At 41.4% G+C, this 16,078-nt stretch overlaps 1 protein-coding gene across 4 annotated transcripts in view; it reads right to left on the bottom strand.

Annotated features, from left to right (window-relative positions):
* stai (stathmin) overlaps positions 1-16,078 on the bottom strand; it is a 115,648-nt gene that overhangs the window by 47,978 nt on the left and 51,592 nt on the right. For 3 of the 4 annotated variants that reach the window (XM_053780548.2, XM_053780549.2, XM_070088732.1), the window contains one exon: positions 8,506-8,556. In XM_053780548.2, the coding sequence (XP_053636523.1) occupies positions 8,506-8,556 (51 nt within the window). Of the gene's footprint in view, positions 1-8,505; positions 8,557-9,139; positions 9,228-16,078 lie in introns of those variants that run through there. The other variant, XM_053780547.2, reaches the window with a different exon arrangement.

Here is a 16,078-nt window from a genome sequence, read left to right on the forward strand (position 1 = left end):
TTTTACACAGCACACCTATCCAACATAGCTGAAACAGCAGTTCAATATAATTAAACCAGTGGAAAACTCAAATACACCAAGTCCTCATTTAACGTCAATGGGTTATCAGAAACTGCGACTAACTAAAACTACTTAAAACCAATATTACCATAGGCTAATTGATATAAACATCAGGGGTGCACAGTGCACCTTGAGTACACATTGCAACCCGGTAAAATAAAGGAAAAAATTTTTGCTTTGCAAACATTTAAAGGAGCACCTACCACCATGGAGTTCAAAAACGAACATGCAAACTCCATACAGACAGTGGCTCCAGCCAGAAAGATTTTTTTATCATGGTTATAACGAAATGTTAAGCGAGGACTTGCTGTATGTATCCATGGACGAGGTAATGTGATTGTGCATGGAAAGAAGTTCTAATTCCTTTGAATAAGAGCCCTTCACCATCTTTGAAGGGTCCAGAGAAGATGGCTTTCATTCAACCATTGGAAACTAAATCAGGACATCACCCATGGTTCAATTAAAATTTTAGCACATGCCAAATTGCAGTCGCCCACCGAGGTATAGGAGAAATACCACCACTCGCTCCATCCCCACCATCCCAGAGGCACGCCAATGCTACAGTTGAGATGCCCACCCAATAATCCCCCCTTCCACTGCCAGAGTGCAGACACTACTTTCCACCTCCAGGCAAACTAGTTTTCCCTGAATCCCTTCATGAATATTACCTTGCTCGCATTCCATCAGCACATCAATTCATAACCACTTTCCTCCACTCTTAACATGCTCACATTCCTATTGGATGTCCAAGCCCCCTATCATACAAAATCTCAACTCCCTCCAACCTTTCCTAGGATGTCATCTACTCTGCCTTCCCTCCTCTATAGATTTGTACAACCTTAAAGTCATCCTATTTTGCTCCAACCTGTCCAAACAACCTGAACCCTTTCTTTGTTCTCTGGATAATACTCTTAGTAATCCCACACTACTATCTAATCTCCAAACTGAATTCTCTCATGCCACACATTGCCCTCAAACACTACTACTAAGAATCCAGCCTCCTTGTTGCAACATTAACACTCCATGCTTCTATAATAGAGAAGAGCCAAATTTTTATGGGCTGTCTAGGTGTCAATTTTACACATTTAAATAGAAACTAGTTTGTGCGTTTACTTAAGAATGCCTTTTTCAATTAACTTCAATTTTCAGCACAGGTGTATTCAACCTAAAGAAAAGTTTAACCCTTTGACTGTCGCGGCCATATATATACGTCTTACGAGGTACCGTGTTTGACGTATATATACTCAAATTCTAGCGGCTTCAAATCAAGTAGGAGAAAGCTGGTAGGCCCACATGTGAGAGAATGGGTCTGTGTGGTCAGTGTGCACCATATAAAAAAAAATCCTGGAGCACACAGTGCATAATGAGAATAAAAAAAAAAAAATTTTAATTAAAATGCCGAATTTGTGGTCTATTTTTGTATAGTATTTATGGTTGTATTCTAGTTTTCTTGGTCTTATTTGATAGAAAGGAAAACATATTATAGAAATAGAGGTGATTTTGATTGATTTTACTATAAAAAGAACCTAGAAATGGAGCTCAAAGTAGGGGAAATGTTTGATTTTTGCCAATGTTCAAAAGTAAACAAATGATGCCATTGTCCAATAAATGTCCAACTAGCCATTCTAATATGCAGTCATGAATGGATTGATGTTATTTATACAATTACTACAGTATTGCAGTAGTCTGCATAATAGTAAATCTTCTATTTTTTGTTTGAATAAAAATTCAAAATAGAAAGCAAGAGTAATATCAGAGGGGCCTGGAGACATGACTGATGAGCAAAGAAAATGTTATTTTAGAGCCAGGAATGTCTGCATTGTTCATTCTGGACCTTATTTTGAAATTGTCATATTTTTTTAGTTTTCGTGAAATTGGCCAAATTGCAAATTTCTGACCACATTATTAGGTAGTTGAAATCTGTAAATGGGCAATTTCTTGTACTCAATCGATAGAAAAAATGGAGTTCTAAAGAAATAGTTATGAGTTTGGGCGACTGGAACAATGGAATTAGCCGAAAATAGGGCTCAAAGTGCGCGAAATCGCCGATTTGTAAACAGCGCCGAGGTCGCTAACTTCGCGAGAGCATAATTCCGTCAGTTTTCCATCAAATTTCGTTTTTTTGGTGTCATTACAATCGGGAAAAGATTCTCTTATCATTTCATAAGAAACAATTTTTTTTTTTTAAATTTTGCGACACCAGGAGACACCTCAGGATTGGGGGGTTGCGACAGTCAAAGGGTTAAGAACATAAGAAAGGAGGAACACTGCAGAAGGCCTGTTGGCCCATACTAGGCAGGTTCTTTACAATCCATCCTGTAAAGTAAAAGGACACAAGTGCAACTAATGTGACATTTATTGTGGCAACGTTTCGCTCTCCAGGAGCTTTATCAAGCTTGATAAAGCTCCTGGAGAGCGAAACGTTGCCACAATAAATGTCACATTAGTTGCACTTGTGTCCTTTTACTTTACGTATTGTCGGTAATTCTACCAACTTTATTACAATCCATCCTGCTAACAAAACATTTGCCCAACCCAACTTCCAATGCTACCCAAGAAATAAGGTCTGATAAGTACCCACTAATATATGCAAGTCCCGCTCAAATCCAACCCCTCTCGCACACAAGAACATAAGAATGGAGGAACACTGCAGAAGGCCTAATTTTATATTTCAAGAAAAATTAGTGTAGGTGCCACTTATTATAAAGTTGACAGGTACTTTGGTCTGTGCAACAGAGAATGCCTAGTCAAGTTTGCTTCAAGCTTCCAGTGCTGGTGCATTGTCCTCCAGAGAAGATTGCCGTGTTGGTAGTGTTTCAATTTGCCAACTGAATTAAACAGACTAATTCAGTGATAATTGGAGAATGCCTCTTATAATCTGCTTTACTTAATATTGATGGGCATCACTTAAATATCCAGATTACAGAGGGATCCTCCACCCAACTATCAAGGAGAATATGATTACTTTGTTGCCAGTCCTTTAATTCACTGACAGTTCCAGACACTGGAGAACTTTGCAAGAGTTTATGCCACCCGAGGGAAGGGCATTATGGAAACTAATCATGTAACAATCTTGTACATTAAAGGAATGAAGCCATACAAATTAAAACAAACCTGCACAAATACAACAATGTTAAATGTATCTTAATCCATTAAAATGTAATTAAATCACGTACAGTCTTCAAAATTTCTGATCTCTACAGGTACTATAAGCAATTTTAAAACTAATACTGAATTCTAAGAATTTGTGGCTTGGTACAGCAGAATGTCACAAGCTGCAAATAGAACATAAGAATGGAGGAACACTGCAGAAGGCCTATTGGCCCATGCAAGGCAGGTCCTTATCAAAACGACCTCTACCTAAAGCTACCCAATGACACCAATCAAACCCAGCCCCTCCCACTCGTATATTTGTCCAATCTCTTCTTAAAGTTACCCAAGGTCCTAGCCTCTATCACCCAACTGGGATTGTTCCACGCATCTACAAATCTGTCAGAAAACCAATACTTACCTATGTCATTTCTAAATCTAAATTTATCCAACTTAAATCCATTATTTCTGGTTCTTACCTGGTTCGACGCCCTCAGTACTTTTTTAATATCTCCCTTGTTTATGCCCTTCATCCACTTGTACACTTCAATGATCTCTCCCCTCATTCTACATCTCTCCAGAGAGTGGAGATTTAAGGCTATCTTCATACGGGAGATTCCTTACACAGTAAATCATTTATCATTCTTCTCTATGTTCTCTAACGAGTCTATATCCATCCTGTAGTAAGGGGACCAAAACTGAACAGCATAATCTAAATGAGGCCTCACTAGTGATGTATAGAGCTGTAAAATAACTTTTGGACTTCTGTTACTTATACTTGAGATAAATCCAAGTAATCTGTTAGCCTTGTTGTGCACACTAAGGCACTGCTGTCCTGGCTTTAGATTTCTGCTTACCATGACTCCCAAGTCTTTTTCACATTCTGTATGATCAAGCTCTACTTCACCTAGATTATAGCTTCGAGGGTTATTTTCATTACCAAGGACTAGTACCTTACACTTATCCACATTGAACTTCATCTGCCATTTTTCAGACCAAGATATTAATTTGTCCAAATCCTCCTGGAGTTCATTGCTATCCTCCTCAGAACGAATTATACGGCCTATCTTTTTATCAGCAAATTTACTGATGTCACTCGTAATCCTTTCATCAAGGTCATTAATGTAAATTATGAACAAGAGGGCCTAAAACTGATCTTTGTGGAATGCCACTAGTGACTAATCCCCATTCAGATTTCACCCCATTAATGGTAACTCTGCTTTCTATTGGTAAGCCATGCCTCTATCCATGCTAGAACTTTACCTCCTATACCATGAGCTGCCACTTTTTAAGTCTTGTGATGTACTCTATCGAAGGCTTTACTAAAATCCAAATAAACAATATCATATTCCTTATCACTGTCGAATGCCTCAAAAGTTCTATTGAAGAACGTCGGTAAATTTGTCAGGCAGGAATGACCTCTCGTGAATCCATGCTGAGATTCATTTATCAAGTTATGCTCTTCAAGGTGACTTCTAATAATCTCAGCTGTAATTGATTCTAATAACTTGCCCACTATAGATGTCAGGCTTATTGGACGGTAATTTGAAGGAGTGGACTTGTTCCCCGATTTGAATATAGGAACCACATTAGTCATCTTCCACAACACTGGTAAGGATGGACGCATTAAACACACTCAATGGTTGACTAAGCTCCATCTTGCATTCCTTAAGTACCATGAAAAACAACTCATCAGGTGAAATCGCAGATCTAGAGAGTGTACAGAGATCCTTTACTGCACGTATAAGTTCTGTCAAGCACCTTAACTACTGGGAACGCTTGGAAGCACTTGACTTGTACTCGTTGGAATGCAGGAGGGAGAGATATACAGTGGACCCCCGCATAACGATTACCTCCGAATGCGACCAATTATGTAAGTATTTATGTAAGTGCGTTTGTACTTGTATGTTTGGGGGTCTGAAATGGACTAATCTACTTCACAATATTCCTTATGGGAATAAATTCGGTCAGTACTGGCACCTGAACATACTTATGGAATGAAAAAATATCGTTAACCGGGGGTCCACTGTATCATAATCTACACTTGGAAAATCTTGGAAGGAATGGTCCCAAATCTGCACACAGAAATCACTCCCTACGAAAGTAAAAGACTGGGCAGGCGATGCAAAATGCCCCCAATAAAAAGTAGGGGCGCCATTGGTACACTAAGAGAAAACACCATAAGTGTCCGGGGCCCAAAACTGTTCAACAGCCTCCCATCAAGCATTAGGGGAATTGCCAATAAACCCCTGGCTGCCTTCAAGAGAGCTGGACAGATACCTAAAGTCAGTGCCGGATCAGCCGGGCTGTGGCTCGTACGTTGGACTGCGTGCGGCCAGCAGTAACAGCCTAGTTGATCAGGCCCTGATCCATCGGGAGGCCTGGTCATGGACCGGGCCGCGGGGGCGTTGATCCCCGGAATAACCTCCAGGTAACCTCCAGGTCCCAGGGACTTATTTTGCTTTAGTTTGTCAGAATTCCCAGAAAACAGATGGCCCTGCCAGACAAGCATCTCAGTACTCTATGGGGAGATAGTGTAATCTGAATTACTATAAAGGAAAGGCTCCCCCCCCCCACTACTCCCTCTTCCAGAATAACTTTCTGCTCATCTACAATGCACCTGCCAGGTTTGTCAGGTCCCCATTACTTAAACCCTACATTTGGCTTCCTTGTGGCTGGAATGTACAACAGCCAAAAATGCTCTGGAAAGACCAACACAATTTTAGTATCCAATACCCAAGAGCTCATTGCTAGCCCTACCCTAGAAGTACCTCTGCAACATTTCTTCATCTATGTACTGGGGAGGAAAAAGGTCTTCATCTACTGCCTCAGCACTTATCAGTCTGCCTTGCAATCACAAATGGGTACTGGAGAGAATACCAAGCAAGCAATTTTTAGCACTTCAAACTTAATGCATTAAGGTACAATCATGACCAAGTTTTTTTCAATGTATAACCAGCAGATACCAGAAATATTGCCAGATTTTCAAGAAGCTGACCAGTTTTTTAAAAATGTCATAAGTCATATTATGTTAGTTATGAGAGTCCACAGACTGCTAGCACAAGAAGCCTGGTTTACCAAGCAGTCAAGCTTGGCCTCAAGCCAGGCTGTGGGCCATAGAAGTCCTTAAAACTCAGTCTCAGGTTAAGATCAAAATGTTAAAAAGTATCCAACCCAGGAACTAGGCCAAGTAAACAATATAAGGGATGTAGATGAATGGTTCAGAGAACCGACATGTTGATAAATTAGACATGTGCAACTCTTGGGTATCTTTATTGAGGAAACGTTTCGCCACACAGTGGCTTCATCAGTCCATACAAAGGAGAATCTTGAAGAACAGGAGGAGAATGAGGTAATCAGTCCCTCAACCTTGAGTGGATGTGGTCAGTCCATCAATCATGAACAGAATACGGCATACGTGCTGAGAAGGAGCTTATAAACCGTTGGGAGGAGAGGTGCAGCAGTCATAGGTGGTGTCACATTTGTTCAATGTGGAAGTAGTTCGTTGCCTAATTCTTGGGCACGACCTACTTCCACATTGAACAAATGTGACACCACCTATGACTGCTGCACCTCTCCTCCCAACGGTTTATAAGCTCCTTCTCAGCACGTATGCCGTATTCTGTTCAAGATTGATGGACTGACCACATCCACTCAAGGTTGAGGGACTGATTACCTCATTCTCCTCCTGTTCAAGATTCTCCTTTGTATGGACTGATGAAGCCACTGTGGTGAAACGTTTCCTCAATAAAGATACCCAAGAATTGCACGTGTCTAATTTATCATCAATATAAGGGATGCCACTGCCTATGTCACCAGTCTGGTCTTCAGACAAACCTAGAGACCAGGTGGTGACAGGCAGTGGCATCCCCATATTAACTTTATCTCCTGCCCAGATGCACCAGGAAGTAGAAGTTAAAGCCTTTTATACAAGTACATATCTGGAAAGCAAGATGCTCCTGTCTTACACCCCATACATCCAACCCTCTCCCATGTCCTCATCAGGGGTTTTTCCCTCTTAGAGGTGCCCTGGCTACCCATCAGGCAGTAACTGAGGGAATCGGGTACAGGCAGTGGTTATTTGGATAGGAGATTGGCAGAGCCTGAAACAAGACATGCAGGAGACCCCCCCCCCCCAAAGGAGGAAGAACACCCAACAGAAGCTAAGGAGTCAAAAGCCTGTGATACACCCCAAACCTGTCTGGTTTCCTTAATTGCCCAGCCTTGGGCCAAGCTTGTCTGGGGCTTTGTCAACTAGGTTGTTGCCATTAGCAACTCTCACATCACAGCCTGGTTGATCTGGCACTTTACCAACATGCAGATGGTACACTGGCATCTGCAAATTTTGTTTACCCCACAAACATTGGCAGCCAAACCCAAACCAGCACGCGCGCGCGCGCACACGCGCGCGAAAAAAAATTCACTATCTTCCCCTAATACATTAATATAGAAACTACATTACAGTGTACTGTACAAGATATTACACTAATGTAGGTCATGCAATGCTGTGCAAATGGCAAAATTTATTACAGTACACTTAGTTTCAAAGGAAAATGCAGTGTTAAGGACAAAGATGGAAAGCATCCTAATTTTGAAAATGCCACCAGCAGTGTCCAACAAGAATTCTTATTTCTCCTCACCCCCCCCCCCCCCCAAAAAAATAGGTAAAGGTTTCCAGAAAAAATAAAACTTGCAAATTGCAGCTTTTCATTTATAAAAAAAAAATAAAGTTTCTTAGTAACATCTTTACTTCAGCCACAAGACTAATTTTGAACATTATGACAAAAGCTGTATATACAGTGGCACATGCCAACTCAAATATGCAGCAATATGTGAACTAAAAAAATTTTTTTACAAAATGGCTGAGGTTGAAAAGTCTTAATTAACTTCAAATGCCCCTTGTAATCTGCCTATATTTGCAAGTTGAAGGGAGGTGGGGTAAGGACAATTTTGGAGAGAAAAAAAAAAAAAAGCCATCCTGCTCCAAGAAACTAAGTAACAAGCAAAAGTAGTTTGTACCATGAAGGACGAAAGTGGCAGGTCAGTCAAATCAATACCTGTGTCTAGCAACCGTCGGGTGGTAAGCTGCAACGGTTGCAGTTACCATGCACATTGCTCTTCATTAGGTGATCTAGTGCAAATGCCTAACAATTCCTCCTGATAAGAGGGCACCAAGTCAAAGCTATAATTTTAATTATGTACTTTCGATGCAAGTGCCGAAAGTACCAGAGCAGTGTAGAATGCGGCATGAAAATTCCATCAAGACAGCAAAATTAATAAACAGCTTTAATGCGAATTAATTCAATCTATACAATACCTTGAGAAGTCGTTACAGTTTAAGAATACATTACTCACCCTTGTTGTCGGCAGTGTTAGTTGCTGAAGACATCTTGATTGAAGATTTATCTGGAAAAAAAAAAAATAAGTTTTAGTATCTTGGTGTCTTACATTGCAATATTCTGGCACTGTCTTACATTTCAGTGATCACTGGTTGCAATAAATTTCCATGATTTATAAAAGTTAGCCTTTTTTATATACATAAATTACATTAACCACTAATCATGTAGTGCCCAAAGCAAGCTGACAGTTTTGATAATATAAAAAGTTAAAACTTATATTTAACTTTAATAGTATCTGAAAATGCCATTATAGGGATAGGTAGATAAAACCTTAAAAATGTCAACTTGCGTTATAAAACGTTACATGTATAGTAAAACTATTCTGTAAACAATTACATGGTTAAGCACTCGTGGCTACTAGACTACGTAAAGAAAAAACTACAAAATTCCAGTTTTCTATTTTCATCCGGTATACTTCCCTAGATCCTTAACTTTCCAATAACGCTATCATATGACTCTCAGGACATGTTCACTATCTCCTTTGATAAAGTTTCACCCTTAACTTTTAAGTAAATGGGCCAATCTCGGAGGAAAAAAAACTGACGACCATTACACTACTATCAAGCAACACTAATTCGTAGACTTGTTACCTGTGTCGAGAACAACGTCAACTTTCAACGACCTGCTAAAGCCGACCACCTGCACTAGACGACCGTCGTCCATGACTGTTCGTTTTATTTGGGCTCCAGCACGTGGTCTTAGCCCATTTCCAACATGGCGCAGATAAAATACCACCTCCTTAAATGGACCACTTTTTTTTTAACCTTAACCCAGTATGAAAATTTAATTTATGTACCAAATAAAATTGTTACAAGTAATTAACGTAGTATAATCATCTACTTTCTTTTTCATACGAACGTGGAGATAAACGTCTTATAGTAATAAACGAGATCTACTGTACCTGCGAGGCAGCGAAGAGGGGTGAGGGTGAAGGGGGGGTATGGAGGTGAAAAGGGGGGAGCCTGTTTATAATAAAATAAATGGCGATTTTAAGATTTTCATTTGTCGGTCGTATATAGGACTACTATAAGCTGGCACTCAACTTTGTGGATAAGAACAGAGACGAGGGTGTGGGACTGGGAGGGGGGTTAAGCTACAAGGGGTACGTACGAAGGGATTACTGGAGGAGTTAGGGGTTGTCCTGTCCAGGGGGTGAGGGGGAGAGCTGGCGGCACTGCGGCAGGAGAACCGGCACCAACGTCAGTAGTAGCAGAAGGCGGGGCTCTGTGGTTGGCCACACGCCCCCTCCTGGTTTATATACCCCATCCCGCCCCTCCCACCTTACACCTCTCGGGCCAGTCAATTTTATTACATCCTATTACCTTTTATCAGAAACTGAAGTACTTTCCAATCAACTGGGAAACTATGTAAGCCTAGGTTTTGTTAACATTGTCTGTATTAACAGAAGACCAGCCTAAACATCCCAGCTGCAGTCAACCTAGTCATAGTAGGGACTGCATTGTTTAACAAGTAATTATTTGTAGCTACAGAAGCCGAACTATGCTTGTGGTTTCCCACTGGAAATTTAAAATGGCAAGAGTAACAATGCCTTTAAATTTATAGTCTTGCACAATTATTTGTTTTCTTATCCTGAAGAACAAGGCACAATACCGTGACTGGTGCAATGTGAAATTAAGACATGTGCAACATCTGGGCATCTTTATGTAGACGTTTCGCCATCCAGTGGCTTTATCAATACAAATTCTAGGACATAGCTTGAAGACAGTAGGACTATATACAGAAGATGAGGTAATCAGTCCCTCAACCTTGGAGTAGGTGCGAAGAGCACCATAGTCGTGGAGATTCTGAAAGACTGAGGGACTGATTACCTCATCTTCTGTATATAGTCCTACTGTCTTCAAGCTATGTCCTAGAATTTATATTGATAAAGCCACTGGATGGCGAAACGTCTACAATAGATACCCAGATGTTGCACACGTGTCTTAATTTCATCTTGTCGGTATTATATACCATTCTTGCACAACTGGTACAAATAACCCGCACAGAGGAGCTTACAACGACGTTTCGGCGAATTTGTAAATGGTCCAAATCGGACCGAATGTTGTCGCAAGCTCCTCTCCTATGCAGGTTATTTGTTTATTCTTATCCTGATCAGCGGGGCTAAAATTATTCAAGAAAGTTTATAACCTTATATGTCGAGATCATGAATAAAGAAAGATTGGGGGTAAGAGTTAAGTAGTAGGGATATTTTGCAAACGGATTGTAGTTTTATTGCTAATCTGAAGACGCTGAGATTTTGGAGACGTCAGAAAATGTACTGGAGGAAATTAAATGATGCAAGAGTAAGAGTTCAGCATCCAGCAAGGTTACCTGGAGGTTATTCCGGGGATAAACGCCCCCGCGGCCCGGTCCACGACCAGGCCTCCCGATGGACCAGGGCCTGATCAACTAGGCTGTTACTGCTGGCCGCACGCAGTCCAACGTACGAGCCACAGCCCGGCTGATCCGGCACTGACTTTAGGTATCTGTCCAGCTCTCTCTTGAAGGCAGCCAGGGGTTTATTGGCAATTCCTCTAATGCTTGATGGGAGGCTGTTGAACAGTTTTGGGCCCCGGACACTTATGGTGTTTTCCCTTAAGTGTACCAATGGCGCCCCTACTTTTTATTGGGGGCATTTTGCATCGCCTGCCCAGTCTTTTACTTTCGTAGGGAGTGATTTCTGTGTGCAGATTTGGGACCATTCCTTCCAAGATTTTCCAAGTGTAGATTATGATATATCTCTCCCTCCTGCGTTCCAACGAGTACAAGTCAAGTGCTTCCAAGCGTTCCCAGTAGTTAAGGTGCTTGACAGAACTTATACGTGCAGTAAAGGATCTCTGTACACTCTAGATCTGCGATTTCACCTGCTTTGAATGGAGATGTTAATGTACAGCAGTATTCCAGCCTAGAGAGGACAAGTGGTGCATTTGTTGAATCCAAATGGGAATGGTGGCGAGATTTGTGTTGAGTTTGATCATGGTAAGATTTATGAAGAATAAGTAAAACCTATTTGCCATACTTTCCAAAGTGGGAAACTTTATGACACCTTTCGTCTGGCGAGGTGATTAGTTCCGTTGGTTAGGCAAGTGAAGCATGATGGAAATCGCTTTACTTTTTTTTTTGTTACCCTAGGTAATTAACACCATTATAATCTGTGTAGCTGTACCTAAATAAACTTCCTTATTCTTTATTTCGGCCTGTCACTGGAAAACTGCAGTGCACTACACAAATTCAGACAGCCAAGATATTCTACAGTATGTTTGCTAGTTTAAAAAGTTTATAGATGTAAATAGCAACCTAACTGCCATCTTTAACGAATCAATTTTTGCTGCTGTGGTATCAACGCAACAATTAGTTATAAAACCTTAAGACAAAAAGGATTCCTGAATTGCGAGATACGAATCTCTCAAGAGGTGGGGTCTAACCCATAGCAGTCGAGTTTTAAAACACGCAGGCCAGTGTGCTAACCATTGATCCATGCCAGCCTAACAAAATTTGTCTAACTGGCCCGAGTTTTAGGACTTCAAAACCATGGGTTCGAGCCCCAATCACCGAGATGCGTTTGCAATCGTGTTATTACGATTTCGCGAGTCTTGAAAGGATTTATAAGGAAAGACCGAGGCACTGGAAATGTCATACCTGGAGGAAATTATTGGAAAAAACTTGTAATAAACTACCTTCAATTTTGAACTTCGGAAGCAATTTAGGAAAAAAAAAAGTTGTAAAGGGTTGGTATGGATTTTAAATTAAAATGACACCAATTTTAACTTCAAAAAAATTATGAAGATGGGACGCCACACTATAACTAGACGGGTAATTTACAAATTTAACACTCCTTTAAGTAGTTTATCTTAAGCCGAGGAATGGAATTGGCACCCAAAATGGTTTGCGGTACTTCCTCTGTGATCAATACAAGTAGGAAGCATGCAGCAGAGCCCCTGGAGCTCACCTGAACCTTGCCACGTGCCTCAAAGATACTATCGCCAATTAAACTCCAACCACTACAATTTCTGGAACTGATTATTCAGCTACACAAACAAAGGACTGAACTGACATTAAATTTTATACCCAAATAAAAATTCTGCATCAGTTAAAAAAAATTAAACTAAACACTATTTCAAAGCATGGATATAATATTGTGTATAACGACTTCATTAAGACTTGATATTGATAGTTCCACATCGGGGGCTATTTGAGGAAAGTCGAGGCACACAATAGAAATTTTTAACTGGTTTGTGGCGTGGCTGACAGGCAACAGAGCGTTCATCAAAATGGTATACAATACCGACCGGTTGGTAAGTCTTACTTACCAAGAGTGCATAAACAGGAAAAAATCAGTGGGCAAGTCACAAGTGGCGTTCCACGAGGGGGGTCAGTGTTCGGGCTCTTGTTCATATTTACATAAGCGACAGAGTACACAAATAACCCGCACATAAGAGAGAGGAGCTTACGACTCTGTAAATGGGCCAAATCAGACCGAAACTTCATCGTAAGCTCCTCTCTCCTATGTGCGGGTTATATGTGTATTGTTCCAGCCACGGTATTGTGCCTTTTTTATTGACACGAGTTTGCCGATGACGCCAAAACAGGCCGTTGAATTCATTCTGACGAGGACGCTATGGCGCTCCATGAAGATCAGAATACATACTGATGCAGTGGTCGGACAAGTGGCAGATGCAGTTTAACGTAGACAAAGTTCTAGGCGTTGGTAAATAGGACATAGGGCAACAGGCAAGTTGCACATATCTTCGGAATAGATACCTAACTGTTGCACACGTGTCTTATTTACCAACCTATCGTTATTATATACCATTTTATTCATTCTAAGCGTTAGAAAGGAAAATTAACCATGACACTAACTAATATAGATCTTAATATCACTGAGAAAAAGATCCGAGAGTTCAGGTTAGCAGTAACCTAAAACCAAGACAACAGTGCACAAGCGTTCCCAATAAAGCCAATAGAATTCTTGGTTTGATAAGAACTGCGCAACAATTAGCGATCTTTATTCCGAAACGTTTCGCCTACACAGTAGGCTTCTTCAGTAGAGTACAAGTTAGCAGCAGTAGAGATGCTAAGACTAATCAGTCCCTCACCCTTGAAGATGTAGTTTTGAGGTGGTCAGTCCCTCAGCCTGGAGGAGTGTTTCTCTCCATAGTCTGGAACAATGAAGCTGAAACAACAGTACAGAGACTTGTACTGTTAAAAGGCGAGGCGCAGCGAACTAGTGGAAGGAATCTCCACGACTACGGTGCTCTTCGCACCTACTGCTAGGTTGAGGGACTGATTACCTCATCTTCTGTACATAGTTCTCCTGTCTTCAAGTTATGTCCTGGAATTTGTATTGATAAAGCCACTGGATGGCGAAACTTCTACAATAAAGATGCCCAGATGTTGCACGTGTGTCTCAATTTCATCATCATAGCGGAAGGAAGAATATGATCAGAGATGGCAGGTCCCTCTCAAATCCACCCCTTCTCACTTGTCAAAAGAGTTTTCTCTACCAAGGTACCATTGTGTTGCAGTGTGACAGTTAATATGAAAATGTAGCAAACCTCCAGGCTGAGGGACTGACCACCTCAAAACATTCAAGGGTGATGGATTACACCTTCGCATCTCTACTGCTAATTCTTCTGTACTCGAATGAAGCTTAATGTTTAGGCGAAACGTTTCGGAATAAAGATAACTAACTTTTGTACAGGTGTTTTACTTATCAATCTGTCTGACCCAGACCCAGCCACCAGCCTTACTGCCAGCCCAGACTCTCCTAGGGACACTACCCAAACCACCACAAAAACAGTAAATATACAACCATCATTGCACAAGACCGTGGCCCACAGTACAGATGTTGGAGAGGAGTCTCCTCCTTCCTCTACTGGGGAAAGTAGATGGAATCCAGGACGGGGTGGCCCTGGCTTGGATACTGAGGATTATAGTGCAGTCCCAGAACCTGCAGAAATTTACAACACACCTCCCAACAATTCTCAACCAAAGGTGAATTTGTGCAAATATTATGCTTGGGACATCTGTAAGCATGGAATAACGGAAAAAAATGGGACATGCAACTTTGACCATCCCAAAAAATGTAGCGACCTCCTGTCTAAAGGAGTGTGTCGTTCTTCTTCCTGTACTTTCTTTCACCCAAAAATGTGCCACTCCTCGGTCCTCCAGAAGCAGTGTTACAACATCGAGTGCCCTGCATACCATATAAAAGGGACCAGGAGGCACAGACCCCACAAGACAAACAATAGTAGCTACGACAACCCAACTCCAGGTGATTTTTTAGTGGCAGGAAACGAAAAAAGAAAATGGAAGGAAATAACAAAAATAGTCCACCACCTTGGAGCCTTGTTGGACTGGAGGCGCAGCCAGTGGCCACCCATGGCCCTCCAGAATTACAACTACTGATGCCAATAACAAAATCCCCCCCAACAAACAGAATACAACCTCGTTCATATTTGCTAATATACAGGGCCTTAAGCCATCCACCAACAACAAAATACCTTTTATCAGTGGACTTCTAGTGGAGTCTAATGCAATGTTTGCAGCCTTCACAGAGACTCGCACAAAAGATCACTGACAGTGAAATATGGATAAGTGGTTACAACCTTTTTAGATGCGACAGAAAAAACAGGCAACAAAGGGGGGGTTGGCCTGTATGTCAAAGAGTCCCTTATCTGCACGGAGTTGCTGAACACCACAAGTGAGGTAGTTGAAGTTCTATCAATAAAGATCGAGAACGAAAACCTAGTCATTGTGGTTGTATACAAGCCACCAGATGCAACCTCACAACAGTTCAAGAAACAGCTACTGAAAATCTATTACTGTTTGGAAAACCTTCCAGCTCCATCCCCAAACATCTTACTGCTTGGTGATTTCAACCTAAGGCATACAAAATGGAAGAATGTAGCAAATAATGTTATAGCTGAAACAATCCCCGGAGGTAGCGCAGATGAAAGGTCACACACACATGAACATTTATTAATAAACAAAATACATTTACAGAAAAAAACAAACATGAATACAATGGCACAATGTATCAAAGATCATGAATTTCCTCCAGCTCCTCCGAGGCTGGACGTGAGCCAAGTATGCAGCAAGTATTTCCCCTCTGGATGGCGACGCTGAGGCGCTGGAACATGAAAGTGGCTGCCCTTGGGTCCCTGGTGGTGTCGATGAGTCTGGAACCCAATTCTTTAAGGAAACGTGTGGCATTTTTTCCCCATGATCCCAAGGTCTCTGATCCCACTGGGACAAATTGATACTGTTGGCTAATGTCCCTGTACTTGCTGATCTTGTACTCCTCCCTGTCGCCCCACACTGTGATGGATATAGGTGTCAGCCAGTGTGGACACACAGGAGGCCTGGTCACAGACCGGGCCGCGGGGGCGTTGACCCCCGAAACTCTCTCCAGGTAAACTCCAGGTAAGTCTCTGCGAAAAACACACCTTAAGCCAGCAAATAGTGGAGCCAACAAGACTAGAAAACACACTTGACCTTATCTTCACAAATAATGAGGACCTGATAAG

This window comes from Cherax quadricarinatus, chromosome 26 (assembly GCF_038502225.1).
Source record: "Cherax quadricarinatus isolate ZL_2023a chromosome 26, ASM3850222v1, whole genome shotgun sequence".
Taxonomy (NCBI): domain Eukaryota; kingdom Metazoa; phylum Arthropoda; class Malacostraca; order Decapoda; family Parastacidae; genus Cherax; species Cherax quadricarinatus.